This window comes from Ovis canadensis, chromosome 20, assembly GCF_042477335.2.
Source record: "Ovis canadensis isolate MfBH-ARS-UI-01 breed Bighorn chromosome 20, ARS-UI_OviCan_v2, whole genome shotgun sequence".
NCBI lineage: Eukaryota > Metazoa > Chordata > Mammalia > Artiodactyla > Bovidae > Ovis > Ovis canadensis.
Window position 1 is genome coordinate 56,136,714 of NC_091264.1, and position 22,692 is coordinate 56,159,405.

At 45.9% G+C, this 22,692-nt stretch overlaps 1 protein-coding gene across 12 annotated transcripts in view; it reads right to left on the reverse strand.

Annotated features, from left to right (window-relative positions):
• The window catches only part of JARID2 (jumonji and AT-rich interaction domain containing 2), a 231,140-nt gene that overhangs the window by 122,625 nt on the left and 85,823 nt on the right, over positions 1–22,692 (reverse strand). For all 12 annotated transcript variants that reach the window (XM_069563841.1, XM_069563848.1, XM_069563839.1 and 9 more), the window contains one exon: positions 1,693–1,828. In XM_069563841.1, coding sequence (XP_069419942.1) covers positions 1,693–1,828 — 136 coding nt within the window. The remainder of the gene's footprint in view (positions 1–1,692; positions 1,829–22,692) is intronic.

The following is a 22,692-nucleotide window of genomic DNA, read 5'->3' on the forward strand; positions in this document are numbered from 1 at the left end:
TTCTTAAAATTCCTTCCTCACTATCGTCAAGCCCTGACTATGCTGATGAAAACAAGAGCTACAACTGGCCGACTAGCTGGCAGGGCTAGTCTCTTCCTGAACGCCTTATTGCAGTTTTTGTTCTTTTACCCTAATTTCACCACTATTCAATCCCAGACACCGGGCTACCTTTCTGTACTAGAAGTTGATTTTTTCCCAGTTAGTTTGATCTTTATTTATCAAAAAATTCCAAAGGCACCAAGGCATCATCACTCCTGATTAGCAGGGTGAGAGTGCGCGCCTCGTCACAGCAGTGAAATTCAACACCACAGTAGCCACTGGTCTACCACGACCTCAGACCCAATAAAATGCCACCCCAATCACCCTCTCCCCAACATTCAGAGCAGAACAGTACGCTCAGTGTGAAACAATGAGAGCAAGACTGATCGCAAGTGCTCTTTAAAACGATGTGGGCTTTAGCGTTTACTGTATTCCAGGCAGTCAAGGAATGAGTGGGGTTCCTCCATTGGAGACTCATGCCAAAACGGGGGTCTGAGTGGTACACTGTGGCAACAGAGTACTCATATTATTTTGATTACGCACACACGCAGGATTCAAAAAGGGCCTTTCCCCATCACACTGGCTTGGCCTTCAGTCACACAATGCCAGGAGAATACGAGTGGGTGGCAGGGCAGACCCCAGGCGCATTCAGGAAGGCCATCCATCGCCTATGGGAAGTGAGTGCCAGCAGATCTTGTCTGGAAGCACCGGTTTCAACGAGACGCTCCCATCACCTCACAACTAAGCAGGATGGAAAAACACTCCACAGCCTAAAGTCAACCTGAAGTCACTCAGCAGCCTGGCAAGCTGCCAGGCTCCCATGCGCCATGATTTTACTACTCCAACATCACAGTGACGACACAAAGAGTACTAGGTTCTCCTCTTCCTCGTTTCCTTACTTCAAACAAATACAAGCAGAACATGGTCAATTCACTCATGTTTAAACTAAGAAATTAACAAGAGAGGCTGTGGAATGCTGCTACCACAGCCACAACCCTTGAGATAAAATACGAACAGTAACCAAATGCTTGTTCCGAAACGGCCTTCACTGGCTGATGCCATCTGAGTCACACTAACCCTGTCAAAAAGAGACATCAGACTCAGACTCAGGGGCGAGTTTCCCTCCAGGCTTCGGGGATCCACTTGACACCACCCCGGAGGAGGGACACTGGATGCACGGCAGCCCTGCCTGTGTTGTCTGCCCGCCGCCATGCAGGCCACCGGCCTGGGCCTTGGGAGGCTCCGAGCCAGACACACAGCGAGACAGGCAGCAAGCACAGACTCACGCTGCTTCCTCTGTAAACAGGGGCCACATTTCAGCAAGATCATCCAAGGCTGCTTCTGCTCTCCTACTTGGATAGAAAGACAGATGCTCCCAGAAAAACCTGTATATCCAGCTCTATACACAACCCAGCGAACAGCAGAAACCAGGTCGCAGCCCTGGTCTTGTCTACAGGGCACAGACTAACAAAGGCACCTTGCCAATCATGTTATGCAGCATATAAAGGAGAAATGAGTCCATAAACCCAACCAGGGTAACTGCTGTTAAGGGGCCCAGCCTGAGGAGCACAAGCCGTCCCGAGCAAGCACATCCATTTCAGAAACAAGGCCGGGCCCAGAACGGCATCCAACCCGAAAGAACAGGCAACTCACCATTCACGGCCTTCAGGCTCCCAGGAATGCCTTCCCCGTGCTGCCTCTTCTGGGCGTTCTTGAACTCCTTCAGAGACAAATAAAGGACTTTACGTACCACCCTTTCTTCTGACCACGGAATCCCATCACTGTCATCCTGGGGAAACAAGGAAGAATGGGTAGAGGGGCGTTACTTCAAAGAAAGCAAGCAAATGTTCAAGAGTGAGAATAAACTTCAAAAAAAAAGAAAATCCCAAGCAAGTATTACGGAACTGAGACCCAGCTCCAAAGATGAGAACTACGTGCTGTAGAGAGGGCACTGGTCCGTCCTGGAGGGCCACCCCTCAGGCTGTAACGGGACTGGAAGAGCATCTCCCTTCACATGCCCCGTGCCCAAATCCCATCATTAACTGGTGATACTGAAGTTTTATATTCTTGGCAAAGTTTAGAAAAGAGTGTTACAGCAGCCACAACAGGAAGGGTAATGCATCACTGTACTCGAGCTCTTTAGAGTGAGCAATTCCAGAGCGTAGGCACCTCACAAGCACGTGCCCCACTCTTTGGGAAATGTTGTTGGGAGTTGGTGCTGCTTTCAAGGAATTTACCATTCAGTCAGAAGAAATGAAACCGAATCTGCACTGGCCTTTCAAGGGAATGATTCACAAAAAAAAAAAGTGAGAGGGAGAGAGACCACTGCAGAAAAGGGGCAATGGATCTTGGTGGAATAGCAAATGGGATGGCAGGGGGCGGGGGCGGGGGGGGGGGTGGTTTTCCAAAGAAGAATACAGACACTATCAGGTCTCGAAGGTCTCATTTAACGGTCTGTTGTATCAGATCCAGTGTAAGCGCTTGAGAGAGCAGTGACCAAGACAAGGGGCGGGCTGGGAGGACGGGGGAACCAAGAACCAGCAGCCCACCCAGGGACCATTCTGGCAATTCCGAGAGCAAAGACAGACTGCAGACGAGCGGGGAGAGGGCAGGACCGGGGCCCAGTCTGGGAAGACGGAGGTGGCTGGAGATGGCTGATATAGTACGGTGCGCCAACCGAGTTAACTCTTTCAGGGAACCAGCAAGAAGGCTTTCAAGGTTTAAAGAGCTGCTTCCCACAGCCTGAGACCCTCACAGGTTCTCTCCTGTGGACATCTGCTTACAGTGGGCATCTGATCTCCTGTGGACATCTGCTAATCTGAGAAGTGCTTACAGTCACACACCTACTTCAAGACTTCATTTTTCTAAGAGTTCAATTTAGAGATAGAAGGATTGTGGGCTTCTTGGGTACTTGGGGCCTTAAGCAAGTAAGTAAGACATTAACACCCCAGTAACTTCAGGAGATGGTGACGGACAGGGAAGCCTGGCATGCTGCAGTCCGTGGGGCTGCAAAGAGTCAGAAACGACTGAGCAACTGAACAACAGCAAAGCGGGGTTCTGGTTCTTCGGGTTCCTTTTGTTCAACAGGAAGCCAAATATGTCAGGGTCAGGCCGGTGCTGCTGCACTCCACACCCTACAGAACTGGTTTTCACTCCCTGCCACTTAAGTCACTAAAGCCTCCTCCCGCGGAGATAAGGGAGGTAGATTATCCAAGATATTCTCCAGCTCGTAAATTCCTAAACTCTGCATAAACACACACTTCATCTCAGAAATCCAACCACACAGTCTGTAAGCCCCACATAACGGAAGCTGTGCTCCTGTTAATCTTCCAGGATTTCCTAGAATGACAGTGATTCTCCATCTTCTGTAAGAAGGGGAAGAGAAGGCCTGGGAGCAAAGAGCCAGGATTTCCACCTTTCCTGGGGTGTCCTTTGTGCCTCACACCTGCCGAGACTTCCCTTCCATTACCTCCAGGAGAAGAAGACACACCCTCTCTCCCCAGTGGCTCTCCTGAAAGCACCAAGGCATCTACAGACCAGGGTGGTGCTCAAGTTCGCACACGAAGACTGCAAGCGACCAGCAGACTCTGCCTCCACGCCACGGGAGGAGCACGCGCAGCTTCTTAACCACCACTCCGCAAGTCACCAGAGGCCAGCCAACTACACGGCTGAAAACCAGGAAAACCAAGTGCTCTGACCAGACCCCACTTGAGGAGCCCAAGGAACCAACCTGCCAAAAAGGCCAATGATTCAGCTTCACAAGAGGTGAAAAGCACAATGAATTCACTCTTGGCAGCAAGCAAGTCCCCTGAGTGTGCGTGAACGTGCCTCTAGCATATCAGTTGCAACTGAGTGACAGTCTCAGCCTTGGGAAGAAGCCATGCTCATGGGCTGAAGTCCACCTTCCAGGGCACAGGGAAGGCCGCGGGGCAGAGTGGTCTTCACCACCCCAGGTTCCTATCCTCAGCAATTAAGTCCTCACAACAAACCAGGCCATGATTATAAGTGATTATGTCCTACATACACACAGTTTATAAACTGTAAAGCCCCCAAAATAGCTTTCAATGTAAAATTCCTATGACGATTTACTGCTTCCTGTTCAGACTGCAGCCTTCATTCTGACTCCAGGCCTTCCAAAGGGAGGATTAAACACCCTGAAGACTGATGTCTAATAAGACAAACCTTATGAGAGGAAAACTTCTGCAAAGGAAGACACATTTAACGTTCACTTAGTAGCATCAGCAGCTCCGTGACACCTACCTGGATAGTGTGTTGGTTGTTCAGTCCTGTCAACTTTCTACAGCCCCATGGACTTGTAAGGCTTCCAGGGACTCTCCAGGCAAGAATACTGGAGTGGGGTGCCATTCCCTTCTCCAGGGGATCTTTCCAACTCAAGGATCGAACCCGGGTCTCCTGCATTGCAGGCAGATTCTTTACTTTCTGAACCACCAGGGAAGCCCAACAAGATACTTATAAATATAGGAGAAGGAAATCTAGGACTCAGAATACAGGGTTTCTAGACATTAAAAATAAAAAATAAACCACACACACACACACACACACACACACACACACGAGTTCTTTTAGAATCTAGAGTGCTGGTCAAGACTTGTCACCTCCCTCAGTGTTGATGCCAAACACAAACCTAATAGGTAAGAAGTCAACTCTGCTGTGTCTCCAAAAGCTCAGCGGGTTAAGTAATGATTTAGAAATTAGAACTCAAAATGCTGTTCACAGCTGCAGTCATGACGCATCCCCACATTCAGAGCACACCCCTCTCTAGTGGGAGGTTGGCAAGGTGGGCTTGCAGCCAGCCACGAGGCACACAGGGCCCTGCAAGCCAGGTGTCCTAGGAAGCTGGAAAGAAGAAGGTACTTCAGGGGCCTAACACTTGCCTTCTCGTAGTTCTGAACAATCCAAGTTCTACTGAATGCTTTAGAACATAGCCCAAGCCTAATTCTCTCATTAGAAGTCAGGAACTCCAAAGGCAAACTCCGCCCCCGCCCCAAGAGCTTCCATGACCTTTTAAGTCCAGCCCTTCCGTCTTCTTTTCCCTTTTCCAGTAGCTGTCTTATTTAACCAGCCGTAGAGTCATTTCTCCTGCTCCTCACAGTGTTATCCGAGCTCCCGTCACTGGGTGAGAGCTCAGGATGCTGAAAACTGGGCTGACTCAACATCATGCTTCCCATGTTACCCACCCACACCCGGCCTGTTGGTGCCAAATTTCTAGGATGGGTTAAGTGAAGGGCCTGAAATCACTCCAATTTCCTTGACTGAAAACACACTATCCCCGTAAAAAGGGCCCCACAGTGACGACTCCAACAGGGCCGGGCAACACCTCGCATTCTCAGTGGTAAGCTTGTCATCGACCTAACACCCATGCACCACCCCTCTGCCACCAGCAAGCTCCCTGTGAAGACAGCGCCCATCTCCAAGTCCACGTGGCCTAACAGAGCCCAAATCCACTGCCCCATAGTCCCTTCACCTCAGTTAAACGCTACACAGATTCCTTCACAAAACAGCCCTCTGAGTTCTCTCCTCCTCGCCCTGCCACCCATCTCTGCGGGCTCCTTCTTCCTATCTCCCAGGAGCCCCTCATTCTATCTCCTCGCACCTCTCTATTCACTTATTCAGCCCCAAATCACTATCTTCAAATCAACTGGAAAGCCAGTGGTGCCTCAGTGTTCAAAAGCCTCACGATCCCCTGTTGACCTTCGTGGGTCTAGTGGCTCTCGCGTTCCTCAGAGGGAATCACCCGGGATCTGCACCGCAGTGCTGAGAGCAGAGAGCAAGCCCTTCTCCACGAAAGCAGGCTTCCTCCACCACACCCAGACCCGGCCCATTTGCTTTACTGGTCAGCTTAATAAAGGCAGATACAGGAGAAGTCACACCACTGATCCAGCGTCCAGCCGTCTCATTCGGATGCAAATTCAGCTGCCCAGAGTGTGTGGCCAGTTCTGGTGAGCGAGTGGCATTAATGATTTAAAAACAGCTCCTGTCATTTGGAGTTTCCATGATAAGACCTCCAGGTTAATAGACCATCTAAATTTTAAGAAGAGTCAACTCCCAGATGACACACCACCCATCCTCATTCTTACCCCACCGAGCCCCCCAAAATGCTCTGCAAACACTGAAATTTAAAGAAAAAAAATTAGATCTGCTGGCAGACAGAGGGAGAGAGGGGGGAGTCATCACATAGATCTGCTTTGATACTGACTTCGAAAAATCACTTTCTTTGGCAAATGGAAGACTAAGTAATAAGATCTTTGAAAGTACAAGTGACAGGGTTTTGTTTTCATTTGCAAAACATCTACCATTGTTTGAAAAAAGTTTGAAAATGGCAAGGGCTCAGGCGTTAAAGTAGAATGTATCTCATCATAATCTTTCCATTGAAAGGAAAAACAACAGCATAACCTCTAGCTGCTCCAAGCTTTGTAACAGACATGTAAGAAAAGGGGGCACAGAAAGCAAGCGCGTGAAGACACCACACACCGTGCGGCAGACAGCCCCGCCAAAGGCTCTCCAAAGCCCACAGGCCAGCCTGGAGACCCAACAGCGCTCCAAAGGCTACAAGTGCCTCAACTACTCGGCAGCCTGCAGAGATGCAGGCTCAGTTTAAGACTCCCTGGTGATGCCCGCGCACATTAAAGTTTCAGAAGCTCTGCTGTAAACTTTCAGACGAGCCCCATCCTGCCCATTTCCTGTCACTTTCTACCTTCCATCGGAAAACAGGCAAAGATGAAGATGAGATGAAACCCTAGTCGCCATTTCTACTCTCAGAAATAAGAAGTCTGTATTAATATACTCTGAGAACTCTTTCCTTGACTTCTTTTAACTGAGTGAAAAACAAGTGACCAAATAGCAAGAATGAAATCAACAAAAAAGTTAGGACACTGAGAAGTGGTGAGTTCCTTGAATCAGTGTGACGTGATCTCTCAAGCTCTCATTCCCTGGTTACCCACGTTGGGACGACTTCCCTTTAAAGGTGACACAGAATTAAACACAAATATGAATAATATCCCAGAAGAGGACCAGCATACGCAATAAGATCATTTCTATTTCTCTGCACCATCTGAAAGTTGGCATATATTTCAGTAGTCACATCACCCAGTAGGATCTCATTAAGCTTGCAGTTAACCATATCCTCCCAGGGTGACTTTATTTGTTGGGTGAAGGGGTGTACCCCCCCATTACCATGCCACAAAACCCAAAGAAAGCCCCAAACTGACAAAACTCACGGCTCCCAGTTGCAAATTATTTTTCTATGATTTTTGGTCAAAAACCAAAACCAACAGAGAGACACATAAGAACATGAGATGCTTTCTTCCTTAGCCAGGTTTATGAAGGTACATGATCGGTTGGGTGCAGATTGCCACGTCTCCTACAAACTCAGCCTCATAGAGAAGGGCTGGGGCTGCAGACATGGGCATGCATGACTATTTTAAATGTACTCGAGTGCCTACCCCAACTTCCATTGATGGTGTAAATTCTTACCAATGTCAGTTTCAATAAAGCCCCAGAAGGGCCTTAATATAAAATGAATTTGCTAACAATTCAAATTTTCTCTCCGTGGCCCTCGCTTCAAAATCCTGGACTATTGAATTAACATGTTCTAACTGCACCAAGAGTTCTTCTAATTGACTGTCTCAAAACTGATCAGGTCGTTGATACAGAAAAGCCATGTCATCCACTTAGCCACAGGTCTGGGCAGAGTCTTCCAACCCTCTTCCGAGCACTCAAATACTGGAGTGCAAGCAATAGGGGTTTCCAGGTCAGTCAGTCCTGGTTGGTTTCCGGTGCCAGGTTCTATGGAAGCCCATTTCTGATCAATTTAAACACACACACACACACACACATTTTCTAACAATTACAACTATATAAAAATGAAACCAGTTCCCATGGAAGAGAGTTAACTTCCCACTACTTGTGGGCAAACTGCATTAAGAGCCTCATCCATTATGAATGACCAAGTAATTTATCATCACAGCCAAGGGCGCTGTTAATACTGATGACGGGACAACTGGTAGAAACTGGGACAAAAGTCAACCAAGGACTAGGTTCTTTCCAGCAAAGATCTTCATTACCATGCAGATCATTTTTAACATCACCACCACCAAAAATAAAACCAGTATCCAAGACATAAATTTTACACTGAAGTCCAGAACCTCCCACCAACATTTTAAATGGCTTGTGGGGACTGGGGTGGGGGTGGGGGGGGGAGATGCAGACATGTGCACATACTACCATGTTCCACAGAAAACACTTCTGCTTCCACGGGGAGGGAGCAGCCAGTCATATGCTCCCGTCAGAGCTTCTGGTAAGTAAACCAAGCAGACAGGGGCATGCAGGATGGGAGGGAAGAGAGCATGCATGTTCACAGGCAGAAAGACCTGCTCCTGACATGACATCCCTTCATTAAAACTGATACAGGAGTTAAGAAAACAATTAAGTGTTTGGATTACAGTAGCCACCGGATGAGTTACCAACACCACCATGTGCATATATTCCATCTCCATTCATTTTGCCAAGGCTCTGAGAGTAGAGCAATTTGTGATTTTCCACCTCCTTTAAAAAAAAAAAAAAAAAAGGAAAGAAAAGTAATGCCCAAATTCAGCGCTCAGTCTCACGCTGGGTGCAGTAACTGAAAATGCCACATGGAGGGGGGGGCGCTGATGACTGAAAAGATATTACCAATAAGGAAACTGTGAAAGACTGGCTCCAGGAGGGAGGTGGAAAGAAAATTCATAGCCCTTTCCTTCTTCCAGGGAAGAATGTCTGGAAACCTCTACATAAATGCCTTTTATTTTCAAGAGCCCAAGTTTTGCATATGCCTGCTGTTAAATCACCCTACTTAATGCAATTTGTTGCTGTCTGAAATATCAGCCTCTTCCATCAACAGTTTCAGAGAACAATGAAAGCATCCAAAATAATAACAGTAATAATTTGTTAGGGATGTTGATTCTTGGCACCGATTCCACACAAACAAGGATTTAAAGAGCCAGAGAGAGAGAAAATATTAAAGAAAAGAGAAAGAGGTTAAAACTACTGTTTCTTCTACTTTTAACAAAATATTTTCTCCACTGGAAATCAACTCAATGTCTCAAATCAACTCGATCTTCATTTTTAATTTCATAACATGGTTCATCTGTCAATATTCAAACATCAAAGAGAAATGGGGGAACATTCACACCTAGAAATCTGATAAATGGCCAGGAAGCCACTGACTTACTGACCTTGAGAATGACGTTCCTTTGCCTTGGTTTTAAATTAAAAGCACTTCAAGCAGAAATTTTCCTCCGAAAGACAAGCTTCCAGGGATAAAGTAAACAGACTGAAAATGCTTATGCAAGGAGGGTTTCACTTCTTCCAAACTCCCATTAAATAATGTGTACTTATCTTTGATTACCGCCTATTTAAAAAAAATAAAATAAAAAGCTACAGCCAAAATTGGATTAAGAACTTCTGCTGAAAACGATTTATTGCATAACACAACTCTGACAGCCTGAATCTCCGGCCACCAACTGAGCCTTTATAAAAATCTGCTGGGCAGCTGCCAAGTCAGCTTTTTTGCGTCTGAGCATGTCAGACCCCGCCGTTGTCAAGGCAGCGGCAGCGCACATTCACGGTTAAACGGTGCAGGCAGGGACCACGCCACACGGCGTTCAACCCCCTGCAATTCCTGGTCTGACAGTTTGTTGTTTCAACATAATCAAAAAGGACTCGCGATCCAGAGGGCATTATCTCCAAGAAACTGGCAGAAATCGGACTGGTGATCTCCCTTCGGTGGAGGAAATGGGGAAGAAATTAAGTCAAATTACAAATAAATACTTGACATGGGTCTTGGAAAGAGAAACCAGAATGAGAGACGATTCTGTGTCAGCAATGCCAACGAGCAACTCCCAACAGCCTCATCTGGGAATAAATCATTAACAAGTAGGTTCCCAAGGGCATTCTGACTGATTGGGATCTTTTCATCCTTACAGCCTTTTTATGTTAATAAGAATACCCCCAAACCCCCCAAATGGCATATTCTAAGCTGCACTATCCAACAGAGCAGTCACCAGCCACATGTGGCTATTTACGACTGACTTAATTAAAATTAAAAATTAAGTTCCTTAAGTTGTACTGGACACATTTCAAGAACTCATCAGCCACGCGCTTCTCAAAATGGACAGCCCGGCTAAAGAATGTTTCCATCATTCCTGTTCTAGATCGGCACTGATAATGAATTGGACGGAGTTTTTCAATTGTCTGTGTTCCTTGCTAATTCATTTGATTATGGACCTAAGACTCTTCAAAACAGGTACAAGAAAATTCTGGAACATGAGAATACCCTGCATAAGAAAACCAGAGTCTAAAGTAGGCAAGAACTGACATTTACCCATATAACTCTCAGGAAGTGGTTCCAATTTGTTCTGCCACATCTCACCTTTCAAATTTGCAAGGAATGTACATGAAACTCAGAGGATGAAATACAAGATTCTTCAGTCTACAAGGAAGCCCTAAAGACACGCACTGCTTTAGTATGCCTTTGAATCATGTTCTAAATTATTTCCCTACAAAATAACTTCTCTGGGTTTAAGAACAGACAAAAACCAGCACCCCACCAGCTGGTCTCCCAGTACCAACGGGTGGCCCAAACTTCTGAGACTGACCACTGCCCTGGCTCCTGCCAGGACCAGCCAAGGTCATGGGCCTCTGAGCCACCAAGGGCTAGGGTGATTTTTATACTTCTGTTGCTCCCCCCAGGCCCTGGGACACTGCTGGGAGACGTGCTGAGCTCTGTCAATACCTGACTGACTTACTTGACTTGCTGGCTTTTTCTGGCTCAGAAATAACCTCCACCCAGGAAATAAGCACGAACGTCCACACTTCCCCAGGGGACTGGTTGTCTGGTCACGCTACACTGTCACCCCTCCAAACAGCGCTTCCCACTAATGGAAAATGCAGACCAGCATGTGGCAGGTCACACCCTACTGTTTCTTGTGCCTCTGTCCTCCACGTTTGATAACTCCACGTTTCAACCATTCCCGAATGATGCACAGGAGCTTAAGACAGACTAGTCTATGTGACTCCAGAGGCTTTGCCAGGTCTGTTTCATCTTCATGTTTCCAGCCTCTAGGGCCGAGTCTAGTACACAACAGCAATACTTCTTCAATAGAGTGAACACATATTAACAGTGCTCAGGAGGTAAGAGACCTGGATTTCAGTTATGGAATTCTGTTTCCTTGTGTACAAACATATGACCAAGGAGTTGCCACCAACCTGAGAATCTATGAGAAAAAACACTGGAGCTTAACAAACCACACACGTGGGTTCTACCCACAAAGTTTCTCCCAGGTGATGCTGCTGGTCAGAGAACACACTGAGAATCATAGGTATACAGCCTACCAGGGACCTGACTCCCACCTCGCCTGCATGAAGACTGTTCTCACTGCCAGAAAAGACATTATAATTGCCAAACCTAAGGCAAATAATTAGAAACCTGACTCTTGGCTGGTTTTTCTGTTTCCTCTCCCCCAAAACCTTCACTTCGTGGCAAATAGATGGGGAAACAATGGAAACAGTGAGAGTTTATTTGGGGGGACTTCAGAACTGCAGCTGGTGACTGCAGCCATGAAATTAAAAGATGCTTGCTCCAACCTAGACAGCATATTAAAAAGCAGTGACATTACTCTGCCAAAAAAGGTCCGCCTAGTCAAAGCTATGGTTTTTCCAGTAGTCACGTATGGATGTGAAAATTGGACTATAAAGAAAGCTGAGTCAAAGAATTGATGCTTTTGAACCATGGTGTTGGAGAAGATTCTTTAGAGTCCCTTGGACTGCAAGGAGATCCAACCACTCAATCCTAAAGGAAATCAGTCATAAATATTAATTGGAAGGACTGATGCTGAAGCTGAAACTCCAATACTTTGGCCACCTGATGTGAAGAACTGACTCATTGGAAAAGATTCTGATGCTGGGAAAGATTGAAGGTGGGAGGAGAAGGGGATGACAGAGGATAAGATAGTTGAATGGCATCACCGACTCGACGGACGTGAGGTTGAGCAAGCTCCGGGAGTTGGTGATGGACAGGGAAGCCTGGTGTGCTGCAGTCCATGGGTCGCAGAGAGTCAAACACGACTGAGCAACTGAACTGAAAACGTTCAACTCTGATTCCTCTGCCCTTCCCAGTCTCTGATTATGATGGAAATAATAACTGCATCGACTTACATTCTAAAACCATCAATCCTTGGGGCTCCTTTCAAAGTTCAAAAGCCTCTGAGGTTCCCAGTGGCTACGACAGGGGGCATTTCCAAATTTCCTAGCATGACCTACAAAATGATCATCTACCCAACTTAGCACAGAGTTGTTAAGTCCTTGTCCCACTAGTGCTCCCAACACCTGCCCCCACAACTGACCAGTGATACAGCTCTCATTTCGCAGCCCCATCTCAAAACAGACACCAGAAAACAGAAGTACTGGTGTTTATTAACTAAAGATTAATCATGACTTCAATAATAACTCACTAGTAAATAAAGAACAGACTGAACACATACAGATAAAAGTACAACCTCAAACCTCTAATTCCAAGAAATACATAAAACACTTAGGCTCAATTATCAACTGTTTTAGTATTCCACCCACCCTACCCCCGGCCAGCTCTTGGTCTTTATAATGCAAAGAATGCATGATCTATGTGACCAGGACCCTTAGTAGATGTCAATTTCATTCAAACTGAGATATTTACTATCAGTGAATTCAGTTCCTAGTCCAATGACAAGATTTAACCATATCACTATTTCACAACCATTTCTGACGATCACAACCATTTCTGCCACCTAAACAAAACCAGAAACCTTCACTGGCTCCCTCATTTCTTTCATGCAAAATGAGATTTCCTGCAGTTTTTTCAGCTCCATAAAAATAGCCTGATAGACGAGTGAATGATTCAATGCAAAGATTCATGCTTACCTACAGACCAACAGAGCTCCTCCAAAGTCATGAGGGCTGACCCCCTAAAAGGTGATATAAGCAGTTTCATTTTCAAGCACAGCTGTTAGGAATAGCAAATAGGCCTTCTAAGTAACGTCATAGTCCTTCCTAAGTTGGCATGTCACAGTGCTAAGAGAAAACCCATGTTGTGAGCACAGCGGATGTGAAGTAAAAGTTTATCATTTACACTTCATGTGATGTGTGTGAATAAACCAGAAGAGGGAAGATGACAATTTTACTCCAAATGGAAAACCACAGAAAAGTTTTGAGCAAAGAAGTAACAAAATTTGATTTATATTTTTAAAAGCTCACACAGGTTGCTGGGTTGAGATTAAAACAGGAGATTGGGGGTGGAGGGGATGGGTGCGGAGGAGATAAAGGAAGGTGTGACCACTGCCCACAGGAAGTGAGGACCAAGGAGGCAGCAGGCGGCAGTGAGGGCTAAACCGCCTGAGAGCCGACATACAACATGTGAGGAACCAGGAATAAACAAAAGGTGAACCCCCAAGTTTTCATCTCAGGACATTTCCTTTCCTTTCTGGAGGAAAAAAGGGAGCACTTCTGAAAACAGTGTTTTGGAGCAGAAAGTAGCGAGGAAGGAACCAAGAGCTTCATTCTTACACTCAGCCGGAGTTGTCCACACGGACCCTGGGCAAGAGGTCAAAGTTCAGGCTGCGTGTCAAAGCTAGGGATCTGAATACAGCTCTCAGTTAAACATCAAACCTAGACTCCAGTCTTATCAAAAGGGCAGAAAAACATAGTTCACCTCTTGGCTGAAAGTAAGGGGTGAAGTCAGGTAAAGGCTGCCTGACCCGGACAAGTCATTTTATGGCCAAAAGGGTTTTCAGAGACTTAGGAAAAATGATGCTTCCAAATAAACAGTGAATGAAGGCAGAGGACTGACACTGGAAGGAAGAAAAGGAATGTTTCACATACTCCAGAGGCTTTCTAGAAACATGTGCACTGGATGGTGCCCTGTGTCAACTTCAATAATCTGGCAGAGGAGACCTCAGAAACCCACTGCTCAGCATGGGCCATACCGCAGGCCCAGGGCTGCTGCTAGTGAGAAAGTTCCATGTAGCCACATGAAGTCGTAATGCACTTAAACACAGGTGCAGACGCCCCTTCTTACATTTAGCTTCACATGCAAATGAGGAAACGATGACATCTAGCCCTAAGCAGCGGCAGGCCTGAGGCCCGCTCTCCCAGGTAAGTGTTCAAGCGGTGACGAGTCAGAGAGGCTTGCACACGGGTGAGCTCTCAGGTGAAATCATGGAAGAATCCAGAGAAACTTGAGATGCCCCGAAGACTGGGAGGAAGAACACAGAAAATAATTCCCTCTACGTGGTCAGTTCTATTTCCTATCAGAAACCCCACCTGTGAGTCACAGCCCACTGCCAGACCTACGCTGTGCTTTTCCTCTTTGAATTCCTAGTTTCTCTCCTGAAAAGCACTCTGAACGGGGGTTCCTGGAAACCTACATTTCCACCCTCCTAACCAGCCCTCCACCTCTACTGCTGGTGGACTGCCGTTCCAGCTCTGGGCAGCACAGGAGCTTAGCCACCATGGAAATCCCTGGGAAGCTTTATCAAGGACAGACCTCGGCACCAAGCTCTGAGTCAATGCCAGGGTAGGGCTGGGGCCCAGAGATTTTGGTAAACTCAGTGTGGGCACCACCCATACATCGACACTCCCATTTTTGATGGACTTGGTCTCAATGCATTAAAATCACCCATTTCCTAACAACTCCCTAACAGCAAGCCTGGCACATTAGGAGCTTACTAAGCAACTGTTGAGGAAATGAAGCTTAAAAACGGGAAGAAACCATGTAACTAAGGAAACCAGGTTAGCTATTTAAATAGAACACACAGCATGTTTGAATACACTTATTTTCTTGACATTAATCCTCTAAAATTGAGGATTCAGTATTCTCTAAAACAGAGAAAAAGTTTTAGCTGATACTAAAACGTTCCTTTCTCGTAAACACAAACCGAACCCATACTACCTTCAAGGAACTGACTCACTGAATAAACCACGCAAAGCTTCCCTGCCTCCAACTGAAGAGGAAAACCAACCCTGCATATCCAAGAGTCAGAGCCAAGTTCTGATTTGCCAATAAAACGCTCAAAATGTTATCTCAGTGAAAGTACTGGGAAACTAGGTTATGGTTGCTCACTGATTTAATCACATCAGGAGGGAGAGTCTGGAGAAGCAGATCATCTTTAAAACCCCATCACTGGGAGGATGTGCTCGGCTCTTTGAGATTTTCCAGGCCAGAATACTGGAGTGGGTAGCTGTTCGCTTCTCCAGCGGATCTTCCCAACACAAGGATCGAACCCAGGTTCTTCTGCACTGCAGGCAGATTCTTTACCAGCTGAGCTGCCAGAGAGGCCTAAAAACTAAATTGAGAAGGGAAAAGCCTTTGTCTGTTCAGTTTCTCCTTAACCCCAAACTCCAACCGCTGAGAATAATTCCAGCCCTAAGTCACCTGTAGGAGACAAATGAAGCTTTTATTCTTCTTGTGCTATCAGAACAAGGCCTGTCAAGCTCTACTGTGTCAGATCTCCTGTCCATGTTAATACATAATTCAATTTATCCTTCCAGGTAAGAGGTCTCTAGAAGGTCTGCTGCCTTCTTGCTCCTAACATTCTCCATTATGCACCAGTTCAGAAAGATCTGTCCATCCCACACCTTCCAACATGATAGCAAGGGACTGCTTTTAGCCTGAGAGTTGTTGATGAAACACTTAAAAGGAAAAGCAGAAGACAGGAAAAAAGAAGGGGTGGGGGAGGAGAGGCTATCCTCTACGAAACAATTCTCCTTTTTTAGGGCCAGTTAGGGTTTGACAAACTTTTCAGACCATTTTACAAAAGCCCTGACCTCACAGAAAACACTTTCCAATTTTAACATACATACCCACACAAAGAAACACAGCAGGCACTCCCCACGGGCCAAAATAAAATGCTCTCTAGTAATTACCATAAATAGAGAAAGAGATGGGCTTCCTGAGTCAGAGTACAGGGGACGAGAAAAACCACCAGCAACAAAAACATCATAAACAAAATTACATAGTCAACAATAAACTGGGAGGAAAGTGGAATTGCTTCTCAATGAGATGCAAAGAAACACATCTGTGAGATGCTCAAACAAGGGGAGGGAACACATTGGTTAGCCAGCCGAGGCAAAGAGGGTGTAGCCCTTAAATACAAAGAGAACATTTTCTGCAGAACAAACTGAAGTTTCTGGAAAATCCCACAAAATATTACTAACGAAAATACTTGAGAACGGATTTATTTCTCATCACTCTCACTTATCCTTTCCCATACATTTGGCATAAAATTTCCCAATCAACTCCAAGGTTTTAGACGATTTAAGAATCACTAAATAAAGTTGCTTTGAGAGATTCTTCCTTAAAATCAGCCTGAGAGGACTTCCCTGGTGGTCTAGTAGTTGAGAGTCCACCTGGCAATGCAGGGACTCGATCACTGGTCTGGGAAGATGTCACATGTCACGGGACAGCTGAGGCCATGCTCCGCAACACGAGAAGCCCCCACAGGAAGAGAGGCCCATGTGCCGCAGCTAGAGAGAGCCCTCGCTCACAGCAACTGGAGAGTAGCCCGTGAGCAGCAACTAGAGAGAGCCCTCGCTCGCAGCAACTAGACAGAGCCCATGAGCAGCAACTAGAGAAAGACCGTGAGCAGCAACGAAGACCCAGCGCGGCCCAAGGGGGGGAAAAAAGCCCTCTCAAACAAACTAGAAGGCATTTGTCCATCAGTCTAACCATAGCTCCCACTGTGATACGATGTGATCAATTTGCAATAATTTGAGTTCACTGTTTAAATCATATCCACAATGATAGGCAGTACAGAAAACACTAATAATGAAGGAAGAGGATAAAAATAAGCCCATGCACCTGCCTTATAACCCTCTCCAGTCTGTAAACTGTACGAGTCTAATCTAGAAATGTTCTGCTAGGAAAAACAGTACATTCATTACTGCAAAATCTCAAGTTATCTCCTTGGGAGAAGGGAATGGCAACCCACTTCAGTATTCTTGCCTGGAAAATCCCATGGACAGAGGAGACTGGCAGGCTACAGCCCACAGGGTAGCAAAGAGTTGGACAGGATTCAGTAACCAAAGAGCAACCCACGTGATCTACACTTAGGGTCGTCCTCTTTGAGCTTGACCATATTCTAGGCAACCTTCACCTTCCAGGTGAAATAACGGACTGATGCGGAAGCCGGCGGCTTGCCTCACACAGACAGCAAGAGGGAGGGCCTGTCAGTGGCTCCAGCACCACTGTCTCAGGACACCAAGCAGTCAGCAGTCTGGAGCCTCCCCTCTCATCTTCACCTGTTCAAAGAAATCTCTGAATCTCTGGAACCATCATTTTAAAATAATTTAAATGATGAGTTTTGTAATATGTGAATTTCACCGCAACAACCAAAACTGGTAATATTAAATTTGCTAATCTCAAAACAAATTCTAAGTAATTTTTAAAGTGTTTTCTTTGAGGTCAAGGCTTTTGTAAAATGGTCGGAAAAGTCTGTGAAACCCTAACTGTACCTAAAAGAGGAGAGTTGTTTTGTAGAGGATAACCTCTCCTCCCCAACTCCGTCCTTTTTCCTGTCTTCTGCTTCTCCTTTTAAGTGTTTCATCATCAACTCAGGCTAAAAGCAGTCCCTTGTTACCATGTTGGAAGGTGTGGGATGGACAGATCTTTCTGAACTGCTGCATAATGGAGAATGTTAGGAGCAAGACACTCAATAGAGATATGGAGAACAATGAAATTATTAATACTGCATTCCTATGTCAAAGTTCTAGAAATACTTTTACTAGCAAACTGGGTCACAAGGCTTGTAAAAACCATCCACTGGTACCTGAAACAACTCCATAACCACTTTTCACCAAGTAAAAAGTTCAACAATTTCCAAATACAAAATATATCATTATATTGCAGCCTAAGCAAAGCAAAATATCAGCTTCTTTGATGCCACTGTGTTCTTTAGGAACTGCTCATCATGCATCACTGAGACTGAAAATCAGTGAAATGCGCAGGGAGACAATTCCTTTTCATTACTTTCTGAGACCCATAAACTTCTTAACTGTAAGGGCAGGATGTGTGTGCGTGGGGTTTGCTCCCTCTATCCTCAGAGCCTTGTTCTGACAAACATTAGAGGCCAGATACACAGAAAGGGACACAGTGAATTACTGACACCATAATCACAACATTCGTTCCGGTTTTCAGTATTTTCTTCCTTTGCATTCTTGCTGTGGTCTGCAATGGTTTGAAACCATATACCAAATAACTCCTTCAAGCTCACTTGCCCCTGCCGTTCTCGCTCTCTGGCTCTTCCCTTATTGCAAAGCTCCTGTCTCAGTTGAATGTCACCTTCTTCAAGAAGCTTTGTCCGACAACCCTACCACACAACCTGCTTTAACTTTCTTCAAAGAATTTATCACCCGTAAAATTCGTATTTGATAGGAACACATATTATATGGTTTCCTAACTAAATTACTGGCTGAATCCACCAGTAATGGGGCAAAAACCCAATGGTGATATATGAGGCATTCCATATATTCAACACTTTGATTTTTGACAGTGATACAGTTAATTATTTTTATCACATACAAAAAAAAAAACAATAAAAAATAAATGAGGAGGAGGAAAGGGGTAATTTAACTCATAAGCTAACAAATTTAAGTCCACCCCTGTTAATGAGGACAAGGAAACAAGGTTAACACAGCCTCATTCTGTATGGCCGATGCTAACAATTACCAAAAACCAGTGTCTTAAGACACAAATTTATTTTCTTACCAGTTTGAGCAACCTCCAGGAGATAGTGAAGGACAAGGGAGCCTGGCATGCTGCAGTCCATGGGTTCACAAAGAGTGGGAGAGGACTTAGCGCCTGAACAACAACAGAAGATTCTGAAGGCCAGAGGGTCAAAATCAGTTTCACTGGGTTAAAGCGGAGGTGTTTGGTAAGGCTGTTTTCTTCTCGAAGCTGTGAAGGGAAAATCCAATGCCTTGCCTTTTTGGCTTCTCTGGCTTGTGGCCCCTTCATCCGTCTTCAAAGATCATCACTCCGATCTCTAAGGCTCTGTTTTCCCCTCTCCTTTTTCTCTCTCTGCCTCTGAAGCGCCTACCTCTCTCATGTAAGAATGCTTGTGATTAAAACCAGGCACACCTGGACCAGCCCAGCCCAGCCCATCTCCCTGCTGAAGACCCTTCACTTAAGCACGCCCCCATTTACCACTTAAAGTAACAGGCTGGGGGACCTGAATATATTCAGGTGCCTCCATTACCTTACGCTGGAGGTGGGAAGGCTCAAAGTGGTCTCGGGAATGTTTTTTTCCATTTGCTTTTTCTTTTTTAAGTGTAAAAGAAAGACTCAACTAGGTCCTCGGATCTTGTGCTAATGAAAGAAAACCTCAGTGGATCAAGAACAGTGGGTGGAACTACCATCTCAAAGTTTCCAAGAAACAGCAAAGTAACTGAATCCTTTGGTTAAAAACTTTTTTCTGTACTAAAACCACAGGTGGTAAGCGAGTGGCAAGCTGGTCTAAGGGTTTTCTGATTTCTCAACAAAGAGGAGCGTCAGAAGCACACTAGGAAGAGAATCATTTCAGGTGACAGGAGCTTCCCTTTCTGCTAGGATTTCAACTGTTAATTTACCTTATCAAATGGCACTAGATCTGGGACTAAAACTTTACATTTTAAAAATAATTTTATTACTCAAAAAGAGCCCTTCTTAGATAGTCTTGTTTCTGAAAGAGATGGGTGTTTTGTTTTGTTTTTGAAATCTCCAGACTGCTCTGTTCCAAAGTAAAACTAGAAATTTAAATAAGTTAACATATGAATCTGTTGAAACTTTCTCAGAAGAAGATGATATGCATTAACCTCAAGATCTCTACTCAAGATACATGAACGGATAGATAATAAACACATGAAAATATGCTTGACAGCATCATTCATGAGGGAACTGCAGATCAAAACCACAATGAGACACCACTTCACACCCACCAGGATGGCTATAATCAAAAAAGACGAGCATCTAAGTGCTGACAGCAGCGAGTGCTGGAGAAACTGGATCTATCACACACTGTGGTGGGAGTGAAAAATGGGGCAATGGTTTTGAAAACCAGCCTGGCTGTTCCTGAAAAGGTTCAACAGAGTTATCCCAGGACCCAGCAATTTCACTCCGAGGTATACATACCCAACACAAGTGAAACCGCACATCCACACAAAAACTCACACATACGTGTTCCCAGCAGCATCGTGTATAATGGCTAAATGTGCAAACAACTCAACTGTCCAACGAATCATGAGTGGATAAAAGTGTGTTATATCTACAAATAGAACTGCTCAGCAATGAAAACAAAGTATTCCTTTCTCTCAATAAAGGTGCCCTATGCCGATTAATAACCTCTGCTGTGCTACACTGCATTTGCTTGCAAAACTGCCCTACTTTGCACATTTCACGGTTGTTGTTTAGTCCAACTCTTTGCAACCCCATGGATTGTAGCCTGCCAGGCTCCTCTGTCCATGGAATTTTCCAGGCATGAATACTGGAGTGGGTTACCATTCCTTCTCCAGGGGATCTTTCCAATCCAGGAATTGAACCCGACTCTCCTGCACTGGCAGGTGGATTCTTTACCACTGAGCCACCTGGGAAGCAGTCCATTTGATGGGTATTTCACAGAAAATTCAGACCTTGTGATGTAAATGATGGAAAAACCTTTCTACTGCTCCATCAGCTGGAAGCACTCTATCCAACATCCGTTCCCTATGTGACAGGGCCCCTGTCCCACTCAACAGACTTTCAGACATCAGGCATACGGCAGGTCAGAGGAGCCGAGCAACAGAACGCACCAGGGGTAGGGAAGAAAACCCCAAGACGAGGCAGCGTCCTGCCCCAGACACTGGCCTCCCGTTCGGCGCTGTGAGCCATGACCCTGTAGAGGCAAGTGGGTCCCTCCTCGAAGCCGCTGCTTCCGGAGTCCGAGCTGGGACAGCGGCAGGGTGTGTGTTCCTAGGAGACAACTCGCAGACAGAGGACAATGCAACCAGAAGGCGGGGGGAGGGGAATCAGAGCTGCAGTGGTTCAGACCTGGAGCCTCACAGGGTCTCGGCTAAGTACGATCGCGCAGATTTACAGCGGCCTTCAATGCGTTCTGTTACAAAGAACTACATGTCAATAAATTAATTTGAGTGTAAGAAAACAAATAGCATTCCAGGGAGGAGGGGAGCTGGGAAAGATAAGGGGGCGGTAAACACTGGGTTTATGGGACTCCTGCCTGTCTGTCCAGTGAGGGGCCTGCAGGCAGACTGAACTCCACTGCCCCCTGTGACAGCATCGAGGGAGACCATTCATGGAGGGGAGGGGGGTGGTTAATGAAAAATCAACACGGACTTGAAATACCCTCTGGCTTCAAGATTCAGCAGTGACTCTCCTTTTTAAGAAGCTTATCTACAGGAGCATCTGCCTTTTTTTTTTTTTTAAACCAACTCTCCAGCCAAGGCCAGCTGAGTCTGTAGAGCCTCCTGGGAGGAGATGGGCAGAGCGAAGTGAGGAGCCCAGGGAGTCTGGAAGCCGCGGCAGGAGCATGGTTCAGGCTGCCTCTCTCCCTGCCAAATGAAGCCGCCACCGATGCCAAAACATCCCATTTATAACGCCGCACAAAAGCGTGTGTACAGAGGGACCACACAGCAACTTTTCAGGAGGCTAGATAACTTCCAAGTTTAACCCATTAAATGGTCACTCCTTTAAAAAAAAAAATCAGCAAATATGAAACTGGTGGTCAACATCATGCCCCCAGCAACAGCAGCTTCTCGGAGGTCACAGTTATAAGCAGGCTTCAGTGATACCAACGTACCTCCTTCCCACACACCTGCACAAAACGTACATATGAGGCCAGCAGAGAAAACTAGAAACGGTCTTACATACATACATAACCCGACATAACTGTCAGAAAGGGCTGTCTGGATTCCACCGGGAAAGGCAGGATGAGGACCCAGACCACCAGCTTTCATGAGGCCAACGTCTTCCCAGGCCCCCAGGCCACCCTGCGCTGGGAGAAGGGCTGCTGGTCTGTGTGACAGCTCCACCCGCCCGCATTCCCCCTAATCCCCAGTCACCTTTCCCCTATAGGCCGAAGATGTCTTTTCCTCGCCCGGGAAGTTGGAAGTTTTCTTCCAACTCAGTATCAGCACGTGGTTCCCCTATCAGAACCACACGCCCACTCAGAGATTCTAACCAATGCTCGGCTCCCTGACCACACAAGGCAAGCTCACGTCTCCTCATCATCCATATTCAGCAGCATCCTCTTCCTTTACCAAAAAGTAAAGAATTCCCATTACGTTCTACACCACTAGGACAGAACACAGCACTCTCAATTTACAATCCCCTAATCAGGCCTCAAGATACCAGACTGTTTTGCCCTGAATGTTAAGTCCAGTTGTTCACCCCATCTCTGGATGCCCTGGAACAGGCAATCCTTTTGGACCTAACAGAACTTCATCCACTGGGGGGCCCCCTTTCTTTTTTTTTTTAGGTGCCACAGGTTTTGGCCACAACAACTATTTCTTTCACTAATATCAGATTTACAGCCTGCTGCTTCATTTCTGTGCCTTGTTTATTGAAAGTAACTTCATGATGTGATCCAGCACTGAAAT